This window comes from Halichoerus grypus, chromosome 1, assembly GCF_964656455.1.
Source record: "Halichoerus grypus chromosome 1, mHalGry1.hap1.1, whole genome shotgun sequence".
In the NCBI taxonomy this organism is placed as follows: domain Eukaryota; kingdom Metazoa; phylum Chordata; class Mammalia; order Carnivora; family Phocidae; genus Halichoerus; species Halichoerus grypus.
In genome coordinates, this window is record NC_135712.1 from 1,219,203 (window position 1) to 1,234,230 (window position 15,028).

Sequence of the window (15,028 nt, forward strand, 5' to 3'; positions counted from 1 at the left end):
GAAGTCAGCTCAAGTCAAGCAGCTGCCCAGGGCAGGCAGGCCGCAGCTCGGCGCCGACGGGGGAGGCGACACCTCACTCCGTTCCTGTCTTCCCTACCCTCAGAGGCTTGGCCGCCATGTTACCCGCCGTGGGCATCTTCCATGGAAACACTTAAATATCTCAATGGTTTAAGCAAAAAAGTAACACGATAAAAAGGCAAAAGGCAAATTGGGAGATAAAATTTACAGTGGACAAAACAAAGGACCAGTTTCTTTCATATATAAAGAGCTTATATAAATCAGTAAGAAATGGATGAACCCAACAAAACAAAAATGCAAAGACCATAAGCAGGCCAGTCACCAAAGAAGAAATTCAGTCAAAAATCATGTGAAAAAATTAAAGTCTGTCTACACTAACAGCCAAGACATGCACATTAAAACACCCAGACGCCGTCTGCTTATTCCGACGGGCGACTGCGTTCTGCTCACATGACACACAGCCTGACGAGGCCCAGGGAGGAGGCACTGGGCATCCTCGTCCACGACGGTGGTGACCTCCAGCACACGGGACACGGGCGACCCCGTCCCCACCAGCTCACAGGCAGCCCTTCTGCTGAAGTGTTACAGACGCGGGGAGCGGGCGCCCGGGCGGCTCGGGCGCTGACGCGTCTGCCTCCAGCTCGGGTCAGGATCCCGGGGTCCTGGGATGGAGCCCCGGCTCGGGCTCCCTGCTCAGGGGGGAGTCTGCTTCTGCCTCTGACCCTCCCCCACTGTGCTCTTTCTCTCAAATAAATACATCTTAAAAAGAAAGAAAGAAAGAAAGAAAAGACGCAGGGAACGTCTGGGGCGCTTTTCCATCTGCAGCTGCGGGGCATGCCCCTCAGCAAGCCGCCCGTGGACACAGCCCCTCCCTCGACGGGCTTCCTTCCAGTTAATCATGTTTGAGGATCAAACCAAAACACAAAGAGGCCCAGTTTGGTATCAAAGTCCTGCTGGTTCCCAGACCCCAAGGGTTAAAGTTCCTGCCAGAGGTGAAAGGTCAGCTTTCAGCCCCCAAGTCACCAGGACTTAGAACAACGTCCATCAGGCGGCCTTTGTCTGGGCAATAATTAACTTTCTGTCCTGGGGACACTGCCCCCTCGGGTGCACACAGGGACCCTGTCTGACCAAGCGTGGGGGCGTTCTAGCTGTGGGCCGCTCCAGGGGCAGGGCTGGGGCTCGTGAATCAGCGTCCGCAGAGGGTGGGAGGCCCAGGGCCCGGGAGAAAGACCCCCCGCCCCCCAGGCTCTGGGAAGGCCAAGGCCAGGTGCGGGGAGGGGGCTTCCCTGAGGACAGGTGGGGACAGCGCGTGCCACGGTCCCCGGGGCACTTCGCCCTTGCCACTCCGAGCCACGGCTGCACGGTTCGGTGACAACGAGGATAACCAGCAGGCCTGATGTGGGCGGGTGCTGCGAACCCCAGCCCGGCCCAGCGGGTATGCGGCCTCCATGGGGTGCAGCCCGCCCCAGGACAGCCCATGCTCAGCACTACGCTCTGCTGTTACTGTCTTGAAATCCCCGTTTTCATTGTGCACGAGTCACGTGGGCCTGGACACGGACCCTCTCCCCCCCCGGTGGGGCCCTGGGGTCACTGCAGGCATCACACACGGGGGGGGGGGGGGCTCTTGTCGTGGCAGGGATGGGTGTCCAGGCAGGAAGGTGGTCTCAAGGGGCCTCCTGGGCTGGGGGCATCAAAGGGGCAGTAGGTGACATGCGGGAGCCCGACAGAGCCGGGACCCCCAGGGCTGGGCTCCAGGGGGACTGACGGCTCTGCCCGGGGGCAGCCCTCCCCCGGGAGACGGCGGCACGAGGCAGGACAGGAGGCAGCTATCGTCCTTGTCCCCCATGGCCAGACGGACCCCCACCCCCAGGGCCGGTCCCCCCGGAGCACAGTGGCCTCCAGGTTACCTGGAACTTGTCAGGATCTGCTCCTCCGGCCTGGGCCACGAAGAGGCCAGCGCCGGGCTCCAGCTCCAGGCCCCGCAGGGAGCGCACCAAGGGCACCCTCTGGAACAACTCGCAGTCCACAAACAGTGCCACGGTCGCGCCGTCCACGCTGAGGGCGAAGCGCGTCCACTGGCCGGTGAAGGCGGGCAGACGGAAGCTGGCGGCCGTGTGGGTCCGCGGGGCACCGGGCTCGGTGTACAGGAACTGGATGTGCTGGTGCCCATCACGCACGCCCGACAGCCTCACGCCCACGGACACCACCGCCTGGGCCGCGTCCGTGATGGCAAACAGCACCCCCGCGTCCTCGGTGGCAGGCCGGACGTGGAAGTGCAGCGAGAAGTCACGGAAGAACGGGCTGGGGAAGTGGTACCGGGCCACCTGGCCGCTGTTGGCATCCGGGCCAAAGACGAAGGCTGGCCCGATGTCGGGGTCGTCCACCTGCGTGACCTGCGGGGGCGGGGGCTCTCCAAGCAGCTGCAGGAGCCCCACCTCCGTGCCCAGGCTTTCTGCAAAGAGGATGAAGACCCCCAGTGAGGGCGTGCCTGGGGGAACCAAGCAGGCAGGGTGCCGGGGGGACACTGAGTCACGAGGGGCTCCCCACCTGCCTGGCACCTGCCTTGCTTCTCCAAATACCACTCTGGGTCAGGACGTGTGGCCACAAGCTGCTGCCCCCCCCCCCCCAGTGGGCTCACGGGCCCCCGGAGGACGCGACGGGAACCGTCCCATCAGAGGGACAGAGGGGCAAGGATGTGGCTGAGCACGGCAGCTGCCGCCGGTGCCGGGCCTGCACCCCCTCCTCACCGCATGACCCACTTCCCCGCCCTCAGACAGCGGGAGCCGGGCTCCAGCCCCGGGGAAGGCCCCCTGCCCGGGGTGTTAGCCTTAACACCATCACTCTGTTACAGAAGAGAGAAGCCGTCCACCCCGCAGTTCCCTGCACTGTACCAACATCACCAACCCGCCTGGAAACTAAGTAACCCCCCAGGGGCAGAAAATCAGAATGGGGGGGGTGTTTCTTGGAGGATCTGTCCTTGTGGTTCCAGGCCTGTGCTCACACTCGTAATACAGCAAATCCCACCCAGCTGCCCCAGCTTTGTCAGGGGCTTCCTCGGTGTCCCCTCCCACCGTGTCCATGCTGGGCTGCCACAGCCACCCTGACCTGCAGAGGGGCCACGTGGCGGACGAGCCACTAGGGAGACCTGTGGTTCCTTCACCAACAGATGCTCACACTGGGTGGCCCCACCTTCCTCTCAAATACCCCTCAGAGTCCCAGGCCCCATTGGTTCACTCTCAGGAGCCCATGGTCTGCCCTCCTCCCCCGTGTCCTCCCACCACGTGGAGGCGGCTTGAGTCTAGACTGGGGACCCAGCCATGGGGCCCAGTGTTCTCCCTCATCTCTTGTCCTTCCAATGGGACCAGAGGCTGCTGTGGGGGGCACACAGGCCCTGCTCTCCATGACGCTGGTCCTGGGACCCAGCAGGGCCTGACTTGACCTGGACCTGCCTGAGCCTCGGGAGTAGCGTGGAGGAGGCATGCTTCCTGGGCATGCACGGGCCACCAGCAGCTTGACGATCTTGGGCCAAAAGGGTCAGGTGCTGGGGACAGAGGGCAGGGCCTACCTCTCAGTCCAGGGAGTGCAGTCACTGCTGGACACAGGGTGGGGCAAACACAAATTCAAGGACAGACCCATACTTTGGTGATTTCCTGTACGCATGCCCACTTTACCAGCTGGAGCTGGGACTTCGGGGCCACAGTCCAGCCAAAGGCCCCAACCCAAAGCCTTTTCTCTCAAGACCCCCACCTACAGTCTGGGTGTGGTCTATCTCCAAGGTGAGAATTACATGGGGGGAGACCCTCTTCTGGGGCTGCTGATGAGTGGGTGTCCTGAGGAAGGTGGTAAGCGAGCCCGTGACTGTGTGCATGAATGTACGTGAATATGTGTGGTGGGTGGGGGCAGGTCAGAGCAGAGGGAAGCAATGCCAAACCCCAACTTCCTAAGGCAAATTCTATCTTGCAAAGAGCTCTTTGAGAACAAAAAGTGAAAACAGTAGAGACAGAAGCCACCCACATGAGGACATGCACTTTGGGTACCCTCCAGGGCTGGCCCACTCGGGGCAGTGGTGGGCATCTCCACTCTGCATGGCCCTGACTTCCCACCCTGTCGGCAGCACCACCAGCCAGCCGGGGCTCCCCCATCCCTTGCAGGTAAGACCCCCGCAGATGGGACGTGGGAAGAACCAAGTGCAGTGCAGACAGCAGCCTCATTGGAACAATAGCCTGGCCTCCGTGCTAGGGAGCAGCGGGACCTTCCAGGAGGACCACAGGCTCTGGGAAGACAGTGGCTACTTGATGCTCAAAGACAGACAATGCTGTCCACCAGGACGGTAGCTGCTATGATGGTCCCTTCATATCAGAAGTTCCTGGAGCCTGAGCATGCACTCAGGGAGATGCTCTAAGATTAGGAAACCAGACTCTCACCAGCCTCCATGTCAGTGGCCCTGCTGTCCTGACTCAGGTGTCCCCAAATTTAAACATAGATATGCCCACCACTGCCCTTCCTCCCAGGCAGCTAGAAGTTTTCCAGATTAATTTAGAATGCAAGAGGCCGCAGCCATTGATGTCCTGGGCTGAACGGCAAGAGCATGTTCCAAGGGCAGGCCCAGGGACCCCGGCGATGCACAGGCACCTCCCTCCCCTCCATGCAATTCCTCATGGTTCCCATTGGGAGTAAGCCTCCAAATGCCTTGGCCCTAACATCACTGGTCCATTCTCCAGTTACAGGCTCTGTGAGTGGAGGATGGGGTCACCTCCCCGCAGACCTTCTGGCACCTGCTGCACTAAAGGCACTGGCCCAGCTGTCGTGGGCAGGAAACCAGATCTCTCCAAAAAGCAAATGCCCATGCCATGCTCTGAGAGTTTAGAAAAACACCTTCATGGGAATACAGTGGGTGACATCTTTGGCCAGTGGGGGCCCCTCTTGTTTGGCCACACTCCCCTTGCATTAAGGAATCAGGGGACTTGCCTAGTTGAGGACAGTTTCCCTCTCAGCGAACAGGCCAGCCATGACCAAGTGGAATTTATCCTAGATATGTAAGGCTGGTTCAACATTCAAAAATCAATTAATGGAATCCATCTCGTCAACACACTAACTAAAAAGAATCACAAAATCATATCAATAGATGAAGAAAAAGCATTTGACAAAATCCAACACTCATTCATGGTAAAAACTCTCAGTAAACTAGGAATAAAACAGAATTTCCTCCATTTGATGAAGAATATCTACAAAATACCCCTACAGCTCATATCACATTTAATGGTGAGAAACTTGAAGCCTTCACACTAAGATCAGGTACAAGGTAAGGATGTCTCTCTCACCAGTCCTTTTCAACATTGTGCTAGAGGTTCTTGCTAATGCAATAAGGCAAGAACAGGAAATAAAAGTACACAGATTGGGAAGAAAAATATAAAACTGTCTGTTTATAGATGACATGATTATCTCTGCAGCAAATTCAAAAGAATTGGCAAAAACAAAACAAAACAAAAAACAACCCTCCTGGGACTAATAAGTGAGTATAGCAAGGTTGTAGGATACAAGGTTAATATACAAAATTCAATCACTTTCCTATATACCAGTAATGAACAAGCAGAATTTGAAATTAAAAGCACAATACCATTTACATTAGCATTCCCACAAACAAATTATTTAGGTATAAATATAACAAATACATGTACAATATCTATCTATATGAGAAAAACTACAAAACTCTGCTGAAATAAATCAAAGAGCTAACTAAATGCAGGGATAGTCCATGTTCATGGATAGAAAGACTCAATATTGTCAAAATGTCAGTTCTTCCCACCTTGATCTGTAGATTCAGCACAATCCCAGTCAAAATCCCACCAAGTTATTTTGTGGATATTGACAAACTGATTCTAAAGTTTATGTGAGAGGCAAAAGACCCAAAACAGCCAACACAAAGTTGGAAAAGAACAAAGTTGAACAAACATTGTGTACAGGTTAGAAAAGAACAAAGGACCGACACTATCCAACTTCAGGAGTCACTATAAAGCAACAGTGATCAAGACAGTGTGGTATTGGAGAAGGAACAGACAAATAGATCAATATAACAGAACAGAGAGCCCAGAAATAGAGCCACACAAACATAGTTAATGGATCCTTGTCAAAGGAGCAAGGCAATCAATGGAACAAAGATCGTCTCTTCAACAGATAGGGCTGGAACAACGGAACGTCCACATGCAAAAAGTGATTCTAACACAGACCTTACCCTCTTCACAATTAACTCACAATGGATCACAGACTAAATGTAGAATGCAAAACTATAAAACTTCTAGAAGACACCACAGGAGAAATCCTGGGGGACCCTGGATAGGAGGATGACTTTTTAGATACAGCACCAAAGGTATAATCCAAGAAAAAAGAACTGATAAGCTGGACTTTGTTAAAATGTAAAACTTCTGTTCTGTGAAAGACCATGTCTGGAGAGTGAGAAGACAAGCCACAGACTGGAAGGAAACATTTGCAAAAGACACATCTGATAAAGGACAGTTATCTATGATATATAAAGAACTCTCAAAACTCAACATTAAAACACAAACAATCTTTTAAAAATGGACAAAAGACCTGAACAGAGAGACATACAGATGGCCAATACGTAAAGCTGCTCCACATCATAGGTCCTTGGGGAGATGAACTCGACTGCACACCTACGAGAACGGCCACAATCTAGAACACGGACACCGGCAAGCACTGAGGAGGACGTGGAGCGACCGGAGCGCTCATTCACGGCTGCTGGGGAAGCAGATGGGGCAGCCACCCTGGAAGGCAATTCGGTGGTCTCTCACAAAATGAAACGTGCTCTTCCCATACGACCCAGCAATCACGCTCCCTGATGTTTCCCCAGAGGAGATGAGAACACACGTCCACACAAAACCCTGCACACAATGTTCGAGGCAGCTTTATGCGTAACTGCCAACCCTTGGAACCCTTCGTGCATAACTGCTCTTCAGTGGGTGGATGGATACGGGAACTGTCCATCCAGTCAATGGGGGAGTGTTCAGCGCTAAGAGGAAACGAGCCATCACGCCATGAGAAGACACGGAGGGACCGTGAGTGCAGATCACTGAGTGACAAGCCAGTCTGAGAGGGCTGCGTCCTGTGTGATTCCAGCAACAGGACTCTCTGGCGAAGGCACAACCATGGAGGCGGTGACGGGTCCGTGGTTGCGGGGGGTGGGGGGGGAGGAGGGATGAATGGGCGCAGCACAGACTTCAAGGGCAGCTACTCTGTAAGATACCGTAGTGGTGGGTGCCAGTCATTATACATCTCTCCAAACCCACAGAATGCACACCACTAAGAGTGAACCTCAAGTACACGATGGGCTCTGGGTGAGGACGACGTGTCAGTGTAGGTTCATTCTTGGTAACAAATGCACAACCCAGGTGTGGGATGTGGACAGTGGGAGAGGCTGTGCATGTATGGGGGGAGGGGGCAAGTGGGACAAGGGGGTGACACTTTTTGACAATCCACTGATGTAACGAGCCAGGTATTGGCCACATGCACCCAACAATGGCGCCCCCAGTACACACATCGAAAAGTGGAGAAGGTCCTCATTCGTGTTGCAGACCACGAGACACTGTCTCATCCCACTTACCTGCTAGAATAGAACATAACACCCTCAGTGAGACAGACGTGCAGAGACTTCTTGAACCTAATAAAGTGTTTGAAGAAAGCTCTGCACCTGTTGCTTTATTAGAGTCACAACCACAAAGTAATAATGTCTGGGATGAGTGGAGAATGTTGATATCAGAGAAGAAAATATACTGAGAACATTCTAAGAAACATCTAGGGGCGCCTGGGTGGCTCAGTTGGTTGAGTGTCTGACTCTTGGTTTTGGCTCAGGTCATGATCTCAGGGTCCTGGGATTGAGCCCCACATCAAGCTCTGTGCTCAGCATGGAGTCTGCTTGAGGATTCTCTCCCTCTGCCCCCTGCCACTCCACCTGCATGCAGGCTCTTTCTCTCTCTCTAAAATAAATCAATCTTCATCCCTTGGTGAAGGTTTAACTATCTACACCCGATGCATTAATAGCATCCATACTTCTCTGCATGTTCAACTCGACCCATCAAAGCCTGAGTGAAATATTTCTGATGATTTGGAGAGAAAATGCCCACGGACCATCGATGATCTTTGCAGAAGGTTGTGAACCCCCCGAGCTCAGGGCCATGTCCAAACACAGCTGTCAGCCAGAGCCCAAATCAGGACCTGCAGGGACTGGACAAACAGGTCGAGAGGATGAGCAGAGCCACTACAGCATCATGTGTTACAAGAAGCTGGAAGCACCTGAAGGTCTGCCTTTGAGGAGGGAGGGAGGACCAACCAGAACCACACAAGAACGAGAGTATCTCCCGTAGTGACACAGGGCATTTCTGAGACCCGTCACCATAGAAAAGAGGGACTTTGGGATACATAGAAAGTGAGCCCATGTATGCACAGTAAGGATCGAGAGTATGCATACATGAGGTTGCACACACGCATGCGCACACACACACCGTGGTAAGCAGGATAGTGGCCCAACATGTCCATTCTGCAATGTCTGCAACCTGCAAATGGTACTTTGCAGATGCAATTAATGTTATAGCCCCAGATGGGGAGGTTAACCAAATCTAACGACATACATCCTTAAAAGCATGTGTGTCTCCCAGGCAGGGGCATGCTGGTGGCCCCCAGAAGCTGGAAAAGGCAGGGGACACTCTCCCCTGCAGCCCCCAGAAGGAACATAGCCTTGCAGACAGACACCTTAATTTTAGCCCAGTGAGACTGATTTCGGACTTCTGACCTCTAGAACTGTAACGTTACCCATCTGTATTATTTTAAGCCACTAAGTTTGTGGTCATTTATTACAGCAGCCACAGGAAACTCACATACACATATTTATGCAAAGCCACAGAAGGAACGGGGAAGATGCCCCATCCTGGCAGTGAGGGGGGCTTGGAAGTTGCATTCAGCCCTCTCTTGTGTGGCTCTGATCTCTATGCCTGTGTGTTCGTGAGCTGGTTCTGGGAAAAAATGTAACCCAGGAGAGAAGCGGTGGAGGACAAGATGATGGGGCAGAGTGGTCCTAAGGGATGAGAGTGGCAGGCAAAGGCAGTCCCCCAGGGCCAGAATTTGTGGGTTTAGGGGAAGGAAGTCTCACTCTAAGCACTGGCTACCCTTCGCACTCCCTCCTCCACAGAACTGAGGCCACATGTCTGCAGAACCTAGTCCTTTGAAGTGGGGCTGCCCACAGATGGCTGGCAAAGGAGCAGTGTAGGGAGGCAGGGGTCCCTGAGCAGTTTTACGTACTTCAAAGGCATGTCGGGGCCCCTGGAACACTGGCCGTGTTGCTTGGAGTGGACGAGGTAGCACCCACAGCACAGCCTTCCCAGTCACAAGGCCACCCTCTCTGGGTGAGTGGCCCCAGGAGAAGGAGTGGCTGCTGAGCCTTCCAGGTACTCCAAGAATCAGGAGGTCAGAAAAAAGAACTTAGAGGGAAACCAGCACGGCAGTGGGGGAGAGGCTGGGCCAGACACCAGGAAGGGAAATGATCGCAAACCAGATCCTACACTGGAATCACTGACACACAAAGCTGAGCATCTGCCCCTGCCACCTGGTTTGTGGGTTCTCTCCGGACCCATTTCAAGACAAAAACATACTGCATATTACATGTGACAACCACATTCTAACATGGAAAACCTGATCCAATATCCAGATGGGTGGGTGGATGGGTGGATGGATGGATGGATGGAAGGATGGGTGGATGGAGTGATGGGTGGGTGGATGGATGGATGGGTGGATGAGCAGATGGATGGGTGGATAGATGGATAGGTGGGTGAATCGGTGGATGGGTGGATGAGCAGATGGATGGGTGGATTGATGGAGGGAAGGATGGGTGGATGGATAGATGGATGGATGGGTGGGTGGATGGATGGATGGATGGTTGGGTGGATGGATGGATGGGCGGATGGGCAGATGGATGGATGGATAGATGGGGGGATGGATGGATGGATGGATTATGGATAGATGGATGGATGGATGGATAGGATGGGTGGATGGGTGGATGGATGGATGGATTAATGGATGGATCTGTGGATGGATGAATGAGTAGGTTGGTGAATGGACGGATGGAAGGATGGGGGATGGATGAATGGATGGATAGATGGTTGGATGGATCTGTGGATGGGTGGATGAATTAATGGATGGATGAATGGGTGGGTGGGTGAGTGGGTGAGTGGATAGATGGATGGATGGATCCGTGGATGGATGGATGGATGGATGGATGGATGGATGGATCTGTGGATAGATGGATGATGGATGGATAGATGTATAGATGGATGGGTGGATGGATGGATGCATGCATGCATGGATGGATGCATGGATGGATCTGTGGATGGGTGAATGGATTAATGGAGGATGGATGGGTGGGTGGGTGAGTGGGTGAGTGGATGGATTGATGAAGGTGGGTGGGTGAGCTAGCTTCTTGCGTGATATATAATAGTAACAATAGTTTAAGACTTGATTTCTCAGCTGAAAAGGAAAGCAGTCAAAAACTATTTCCCTGCGGCAGGATGGACAGCTCCTTCACCAAGGGGAAGGACACTGTCAGGGAGATGGCCCCCATGTGGAGAGTCCAAACTGCTCCTGCATGGGCATGATCACAGCCACCATCTTGCTCCCCCTCAGTGAGGCCGAAGGTGAGCTCTTGTCTGCACGCTGTCCCATGTCAGCCTTCCTCAGAGCAGGAAGGAATAACCGCTAGAGACAATGGTGAGCTGGATGCCGACGGGGCGGATGGTCAAAGAAACCCCATTCCAAGTGCATGTGTCTCCTTACCTGCAGACAATCTCATCCACTGCTCTGGGCACCTGACATCCCAGCAAGAAAGCCGAAGCCACTGCTGGTACCTCGTGAGAGCTCAGCCAGGGCAGGTTGCCAGGAGGTGGGAGGCAAGCCTAAGTATCTTTCCATGAAGGTAGTCTCATCTTCTGACATCAGAGTTAGGTGCAAACCTCAAGTTACCGAAGCATTTAAACAACGTTTACTGTCTCTGAATTCACATTTCATTAAAGGCGGTTGATGGACGCCCAGCAGCTGGGAAGCCCGAGCATGTGGCGGGTCCGTGACAGATGGGCTGGGCATCCTCCCCAGAAGACAGCGCCAGCCTCAGGATCGTCACAGTGACGAGACCTCACTGGCCAGCTGGGGTTCCCGTGGCCTGGGGCTCTGCTTGTCTGGAGTCCGTGGGGCACTTAAGTCCAGTCCCGGAGCTAGACTGCCCACGTCCACCTCCTGGCTCCCTGTTGCTAGCCGTGTGGCACACACGCCTTATCCCACAGACCTGTTTCTCCCCTGCAGACAGGAGCAACAGCGGCTCCCAGGCTCAGAACACGACCTGTCTTCACCGTCATTTCCAGGGACATCAGGAAAGGTGCACAGAGAGCAAAGCCCAGGCTGCCCGTCACTGTCCTGCAGCCACACCCCCACTCGGTGCCCCCTTCCCCAGGGGGACAGTCCCCCTGCTGGCTGACCCTCCCCTACGTGCTTTTCTCTGGGGCCTGAGGGACAAGTCCCCACATAGGCAGACTCGGCACCAGGTCCCCAACAGCGTGCTGACCCCTTGCCGGCTCCAGCCGCAGCAAAGGGGCCCCTCTAGCAGCCCTCTCCTCTCGACCACCTCCCTGGGCCCCAACCAGTGGCCGCACTGTCCCCCTCCTCCACCCGCTCTCCCTGCGGGGACAGGAGGGAAGCAGGTAAGGAAGGGCACGTCCAGCAGGCTGAACAAAGCTGCAGCCTTACCAGGTGACCCATCCACACCCCACTGCCCCAGTGTGAGGGGATCAGGGGCCATCTCTGCCCTGGAGCCCAGGGCCCCCATGCAGAACACACTCGACAGAAGGGACATGAAATGGTGCCTCGGCAGGAAACCTCTGTGGGCAGCTCTGGTTGGGTCCTGGGAAGGAAGCAGCACCCACCCTTTGGGCCTCCTTCCCCTACAGAGAACCTTACCCCCTCCACTCTCCCCCCCACCCCGCAGCCTCCCAATATCCAGGTAGCCCAAGGCCCTCACTCAGCCCGGATCCTCACACTCATCACTGGGGGACCAGCCACCAACATGGAGGAGGGGCTAGGGGGCCCCTCACTCACTTCCCTCCTGATCAGGGCCTTCCTCCTGCCCTGCCTGCCCCCATCAGGTGGGGATGGAAAGGCCCAGGGGCCTAGCAGTGGGGGATCCCCTGCTGAGAGGCCAGAGGAGGAATGATGCTCACAGCCCCAGCCCTGGTTCCCAGGGACCCTCCCCAGCCAGGCCACACCCAGGAGGGATCCTCAGTGTGATAAATGCCTGACCCCCACCTTTAGCCTGAGGGGGCGTGGACCATTAGCCCTGACAGAAGAGTCCCCCAGGGCTCTGCCGGGAACACAGCCTCCCTGACAGCCTGGGGGCCCTGCCAACGTGTGCAGATGTCCAGTAAGAAGTCCCTTTCAGGCCACTCGGCTGTGCAAGGCAGCTGTGGTTAGAGATGGTCCACACCCCACACCACCCTGCCTGGGCCACGTGAGAACCGCCCTGCACCAGCTCGCAGCCCGCACCCAGTGTGGCCGAGCCCCCAACCCGAGGAGATCGGCTGGACCCAGCGGCGGGACCCTCGCGTGTACAGGCCCGGGGTGGGAGAGACACGTGCGCAGGCCTGGCCCTCCCCACCCCCGTGCAGGAGGAAGCTGTGCTCGGGCGGCCCCTGGGCTCTGCTGGCGGGAGCTGCACCCGCCCCACACACTCAGTGGACACAGCACAGACCCCCCGAGGAGGCCACGCGAGCCCAGCGTCAGGTACGCGTGTGGGAACAAAGAGCTCACCGAGGCTGCCACTGCCCTGTGGATGACATCGAGCCCAGCCCACCCACAGCCCTGGGTGCCTCCCCACTGGGCCCCAGCCCACAGGCAGCCACAGGCCCCTCTGCTCTGCACGCACCGGGACCCCCAGAGCCGCCCTGTGTAGGCTGTTCCGCTGCCATGACGTCCTGGCCACTGCCGCTCGCACGCAGGGCTCAGCCTCCCCGCTCCCCGTCTGCGGCAGCCATAGCCCCTTCCCTCCACCCCTCCCATTCCCCCCTCCGTGGAGCTGGGCACCGGGGCCAGGAACTCACCCACACACATCCCCCAGGGGCCCCGCGGGGTGACACCCCCGTCTTGGGGTCCACCCCCACCAGCCCAGCTCCAAAGCCCAACGACCCCAGGGACCAACACAGGTCAAGGCTGCTCTCGGGAGGAGGGGAGGCAGGACACACAGACCCACCGGAATGGGGCCGAGGCCTCGAGTGCGAACGGGAGCAGGCCCAGCGCTCAGAGGCCCACCCGGGGACGCAGGGGCAGCTGACTGGCCGGCTCACCTGGCAGGACAGAGGGACAGGGCGGGGAGGAGGGCCAGCCAGTTACCTGCACCCGGCCCAATGAACACGCAGAGGCCGTCCTCCTGGGCCGGGAGCGAGGCGCAGGAGACCGGCAGCCCGCCCCCGTCCAGGTGGCCCCAGCACGCGTCCTCCAGGGCCTCACAGAACTGGCGGCAGGGCGGAGGCGCGGGCGGAGGGCCAGCGCCACAGGGCGGGGCCAGCAGCAGGCAGAAGAACCAGGCGAGGAAGCGGTGACAGTGCGTCTGGAGGAGGTGCCCCCACGCCCGGGCGGCGGCCCCCACCTCCTCGCTGCTCCCGTGCCACAGGTGGTTGGGCAGCCAGGCGCGCCCGATGCCCAGGTGGCTGCAGACGGGCAGGGAGGGAGGCAGGGGCAGGCAGCGGCCGGCGGTGGCGGGGACAGGCTGCCCGGTGGGGGTCAGCGGGTCCGCCCCGAGCAGTGCAGAGCGGTTAGCAAGACCAGGCCCCACAGAGTTAGCCAGGTGAGGAGCCCGAGCGCCCCCGTCCCCAGGGACAGCTGAGAGCGGGATCTGAGACACCAGGGTGGGGGGGTCGGAGGAGCGAGCCGAGGGGCCGGCGAGAGCGCCCAGGGGGCCCGTCACCAGGGGGAGCTGAGGAGGCGTGCGTCTGCGGATGCCAGGGGGTCGGTGCTGCTGGCCGGCACGGGCTGCCACGCGCAGGAGTCCTCCGCTGTCCCGATCCTGGGGCCGCCCCGGGGACTGCCGGCTCCCCCAGGGAGGGTCCCCACCTGGCGCAGAGGACGGAGAAGCTCTACCTGCAGCAGGTGGTGGTGGCGAGGGCCCGCCCGGGAAGGGCGGCAGCTGGGTGGGCACTGGCGGGGTGCCGGCCTCGGTCCTCTGGGTGTCCGGAGAGCTCGGGGCCCCACTGCCCAGCCAGAGAGCGGTCCCGTTCTCCTGGGGGGGGCTGGAGGGCCCGGGGCGGGTGAGGGGGGCCGTGGGGGTCACAGGGGCTGGCACCTCTGCCCCGGGGGGGCTTGTGGTGGGAGTGGCGTCATCCCACAGCTGGACAAAGCTCCGGATGCCCTGAGCCACATTCAGGATCTTGGCTCCCACGCCGGCGATGTTCTCCTCCTTCGTGTCCGGGCCCGCGGGGGAGGCACCGCCCGGGCCAGTCTCCGGCCTCTCCACGGGGAGCTCTGAGCTGGCAGGGGCTCTCCCCTGCTCCGTGGGGCCATGCTGGGGGGCCGCGCGTGTGCTGGTGTCCTCTCTGGGCTGCCCATGTGGGCTCCCCGGGGGCTCAGAGACCAGTTCGGCTGTGGGCCCGTCGGTCTTAGTGGACCACAGCCAGTTTAGGCTCAGCAGGTCAGCATGGGCGGCCGCGAGGCAATATGCGAGCAGGAGAAGCAGTAGCGGGGGGCCCAGGCGGCCGCCGGGGAGCCGAGCCATCAGTGCTGTGCCCTCGCAGGGCTTGGGCGGCCGTGTCTGCGTCCCAGGGCCGGGCCAGCCTGGCTCCGCCCTCCCCGCCCACGGGCCCGCGGCCAGCTCCCTCTCCTCTGCCGGAGGCTCTTTCCTCCACCTTTCTCCTCTCCCGGAGGGAAAAGACACAAACCTCTAGATCAAGGTGACAGGCACCCGGGGGCTTCT

At 57.7% G+C, this 15,028-nt stretch overlaps 1 protein-coding gene across 5 annotated transcripts in view; it reads right to left on the reverse strand.

Moving 5' to 3' along the window:
* COL18A1 (collagen type XVIII alpha 1 chain) overlaps nt 1–15,028 on the reverse strand; it is a 93,636-nt gene that overhangs the window by 38,654 nt on the left and 39,954 nt on the right. Inside the window, exons 1-2 of one of the 5 annotated variants that reach the window (XM_036066757.2) lie at nt 13,453–14,857; nt 1,926–2,470 (exon numbers count right to left, since the gene is read on the reverse strand). In XM_036066757.2, the coding sequence (XP_035922650.2) occupies nt 1,926–2,470; nt 13,453–14,830 (1,923 nt within the window). In that variant the 5' untranslated portion in view covers nt 14,831–14,857. Of the gene's footprint in view, nt 1–1,925; nt 2,471–13,452; nt 14,858–15,028 lie in introns of those variants that run through there. The other 4 variants (XM_036066758.2, XM_036066760.2, XM_036066763.2 and 1 more) reach the window with 4 other exon arrangements.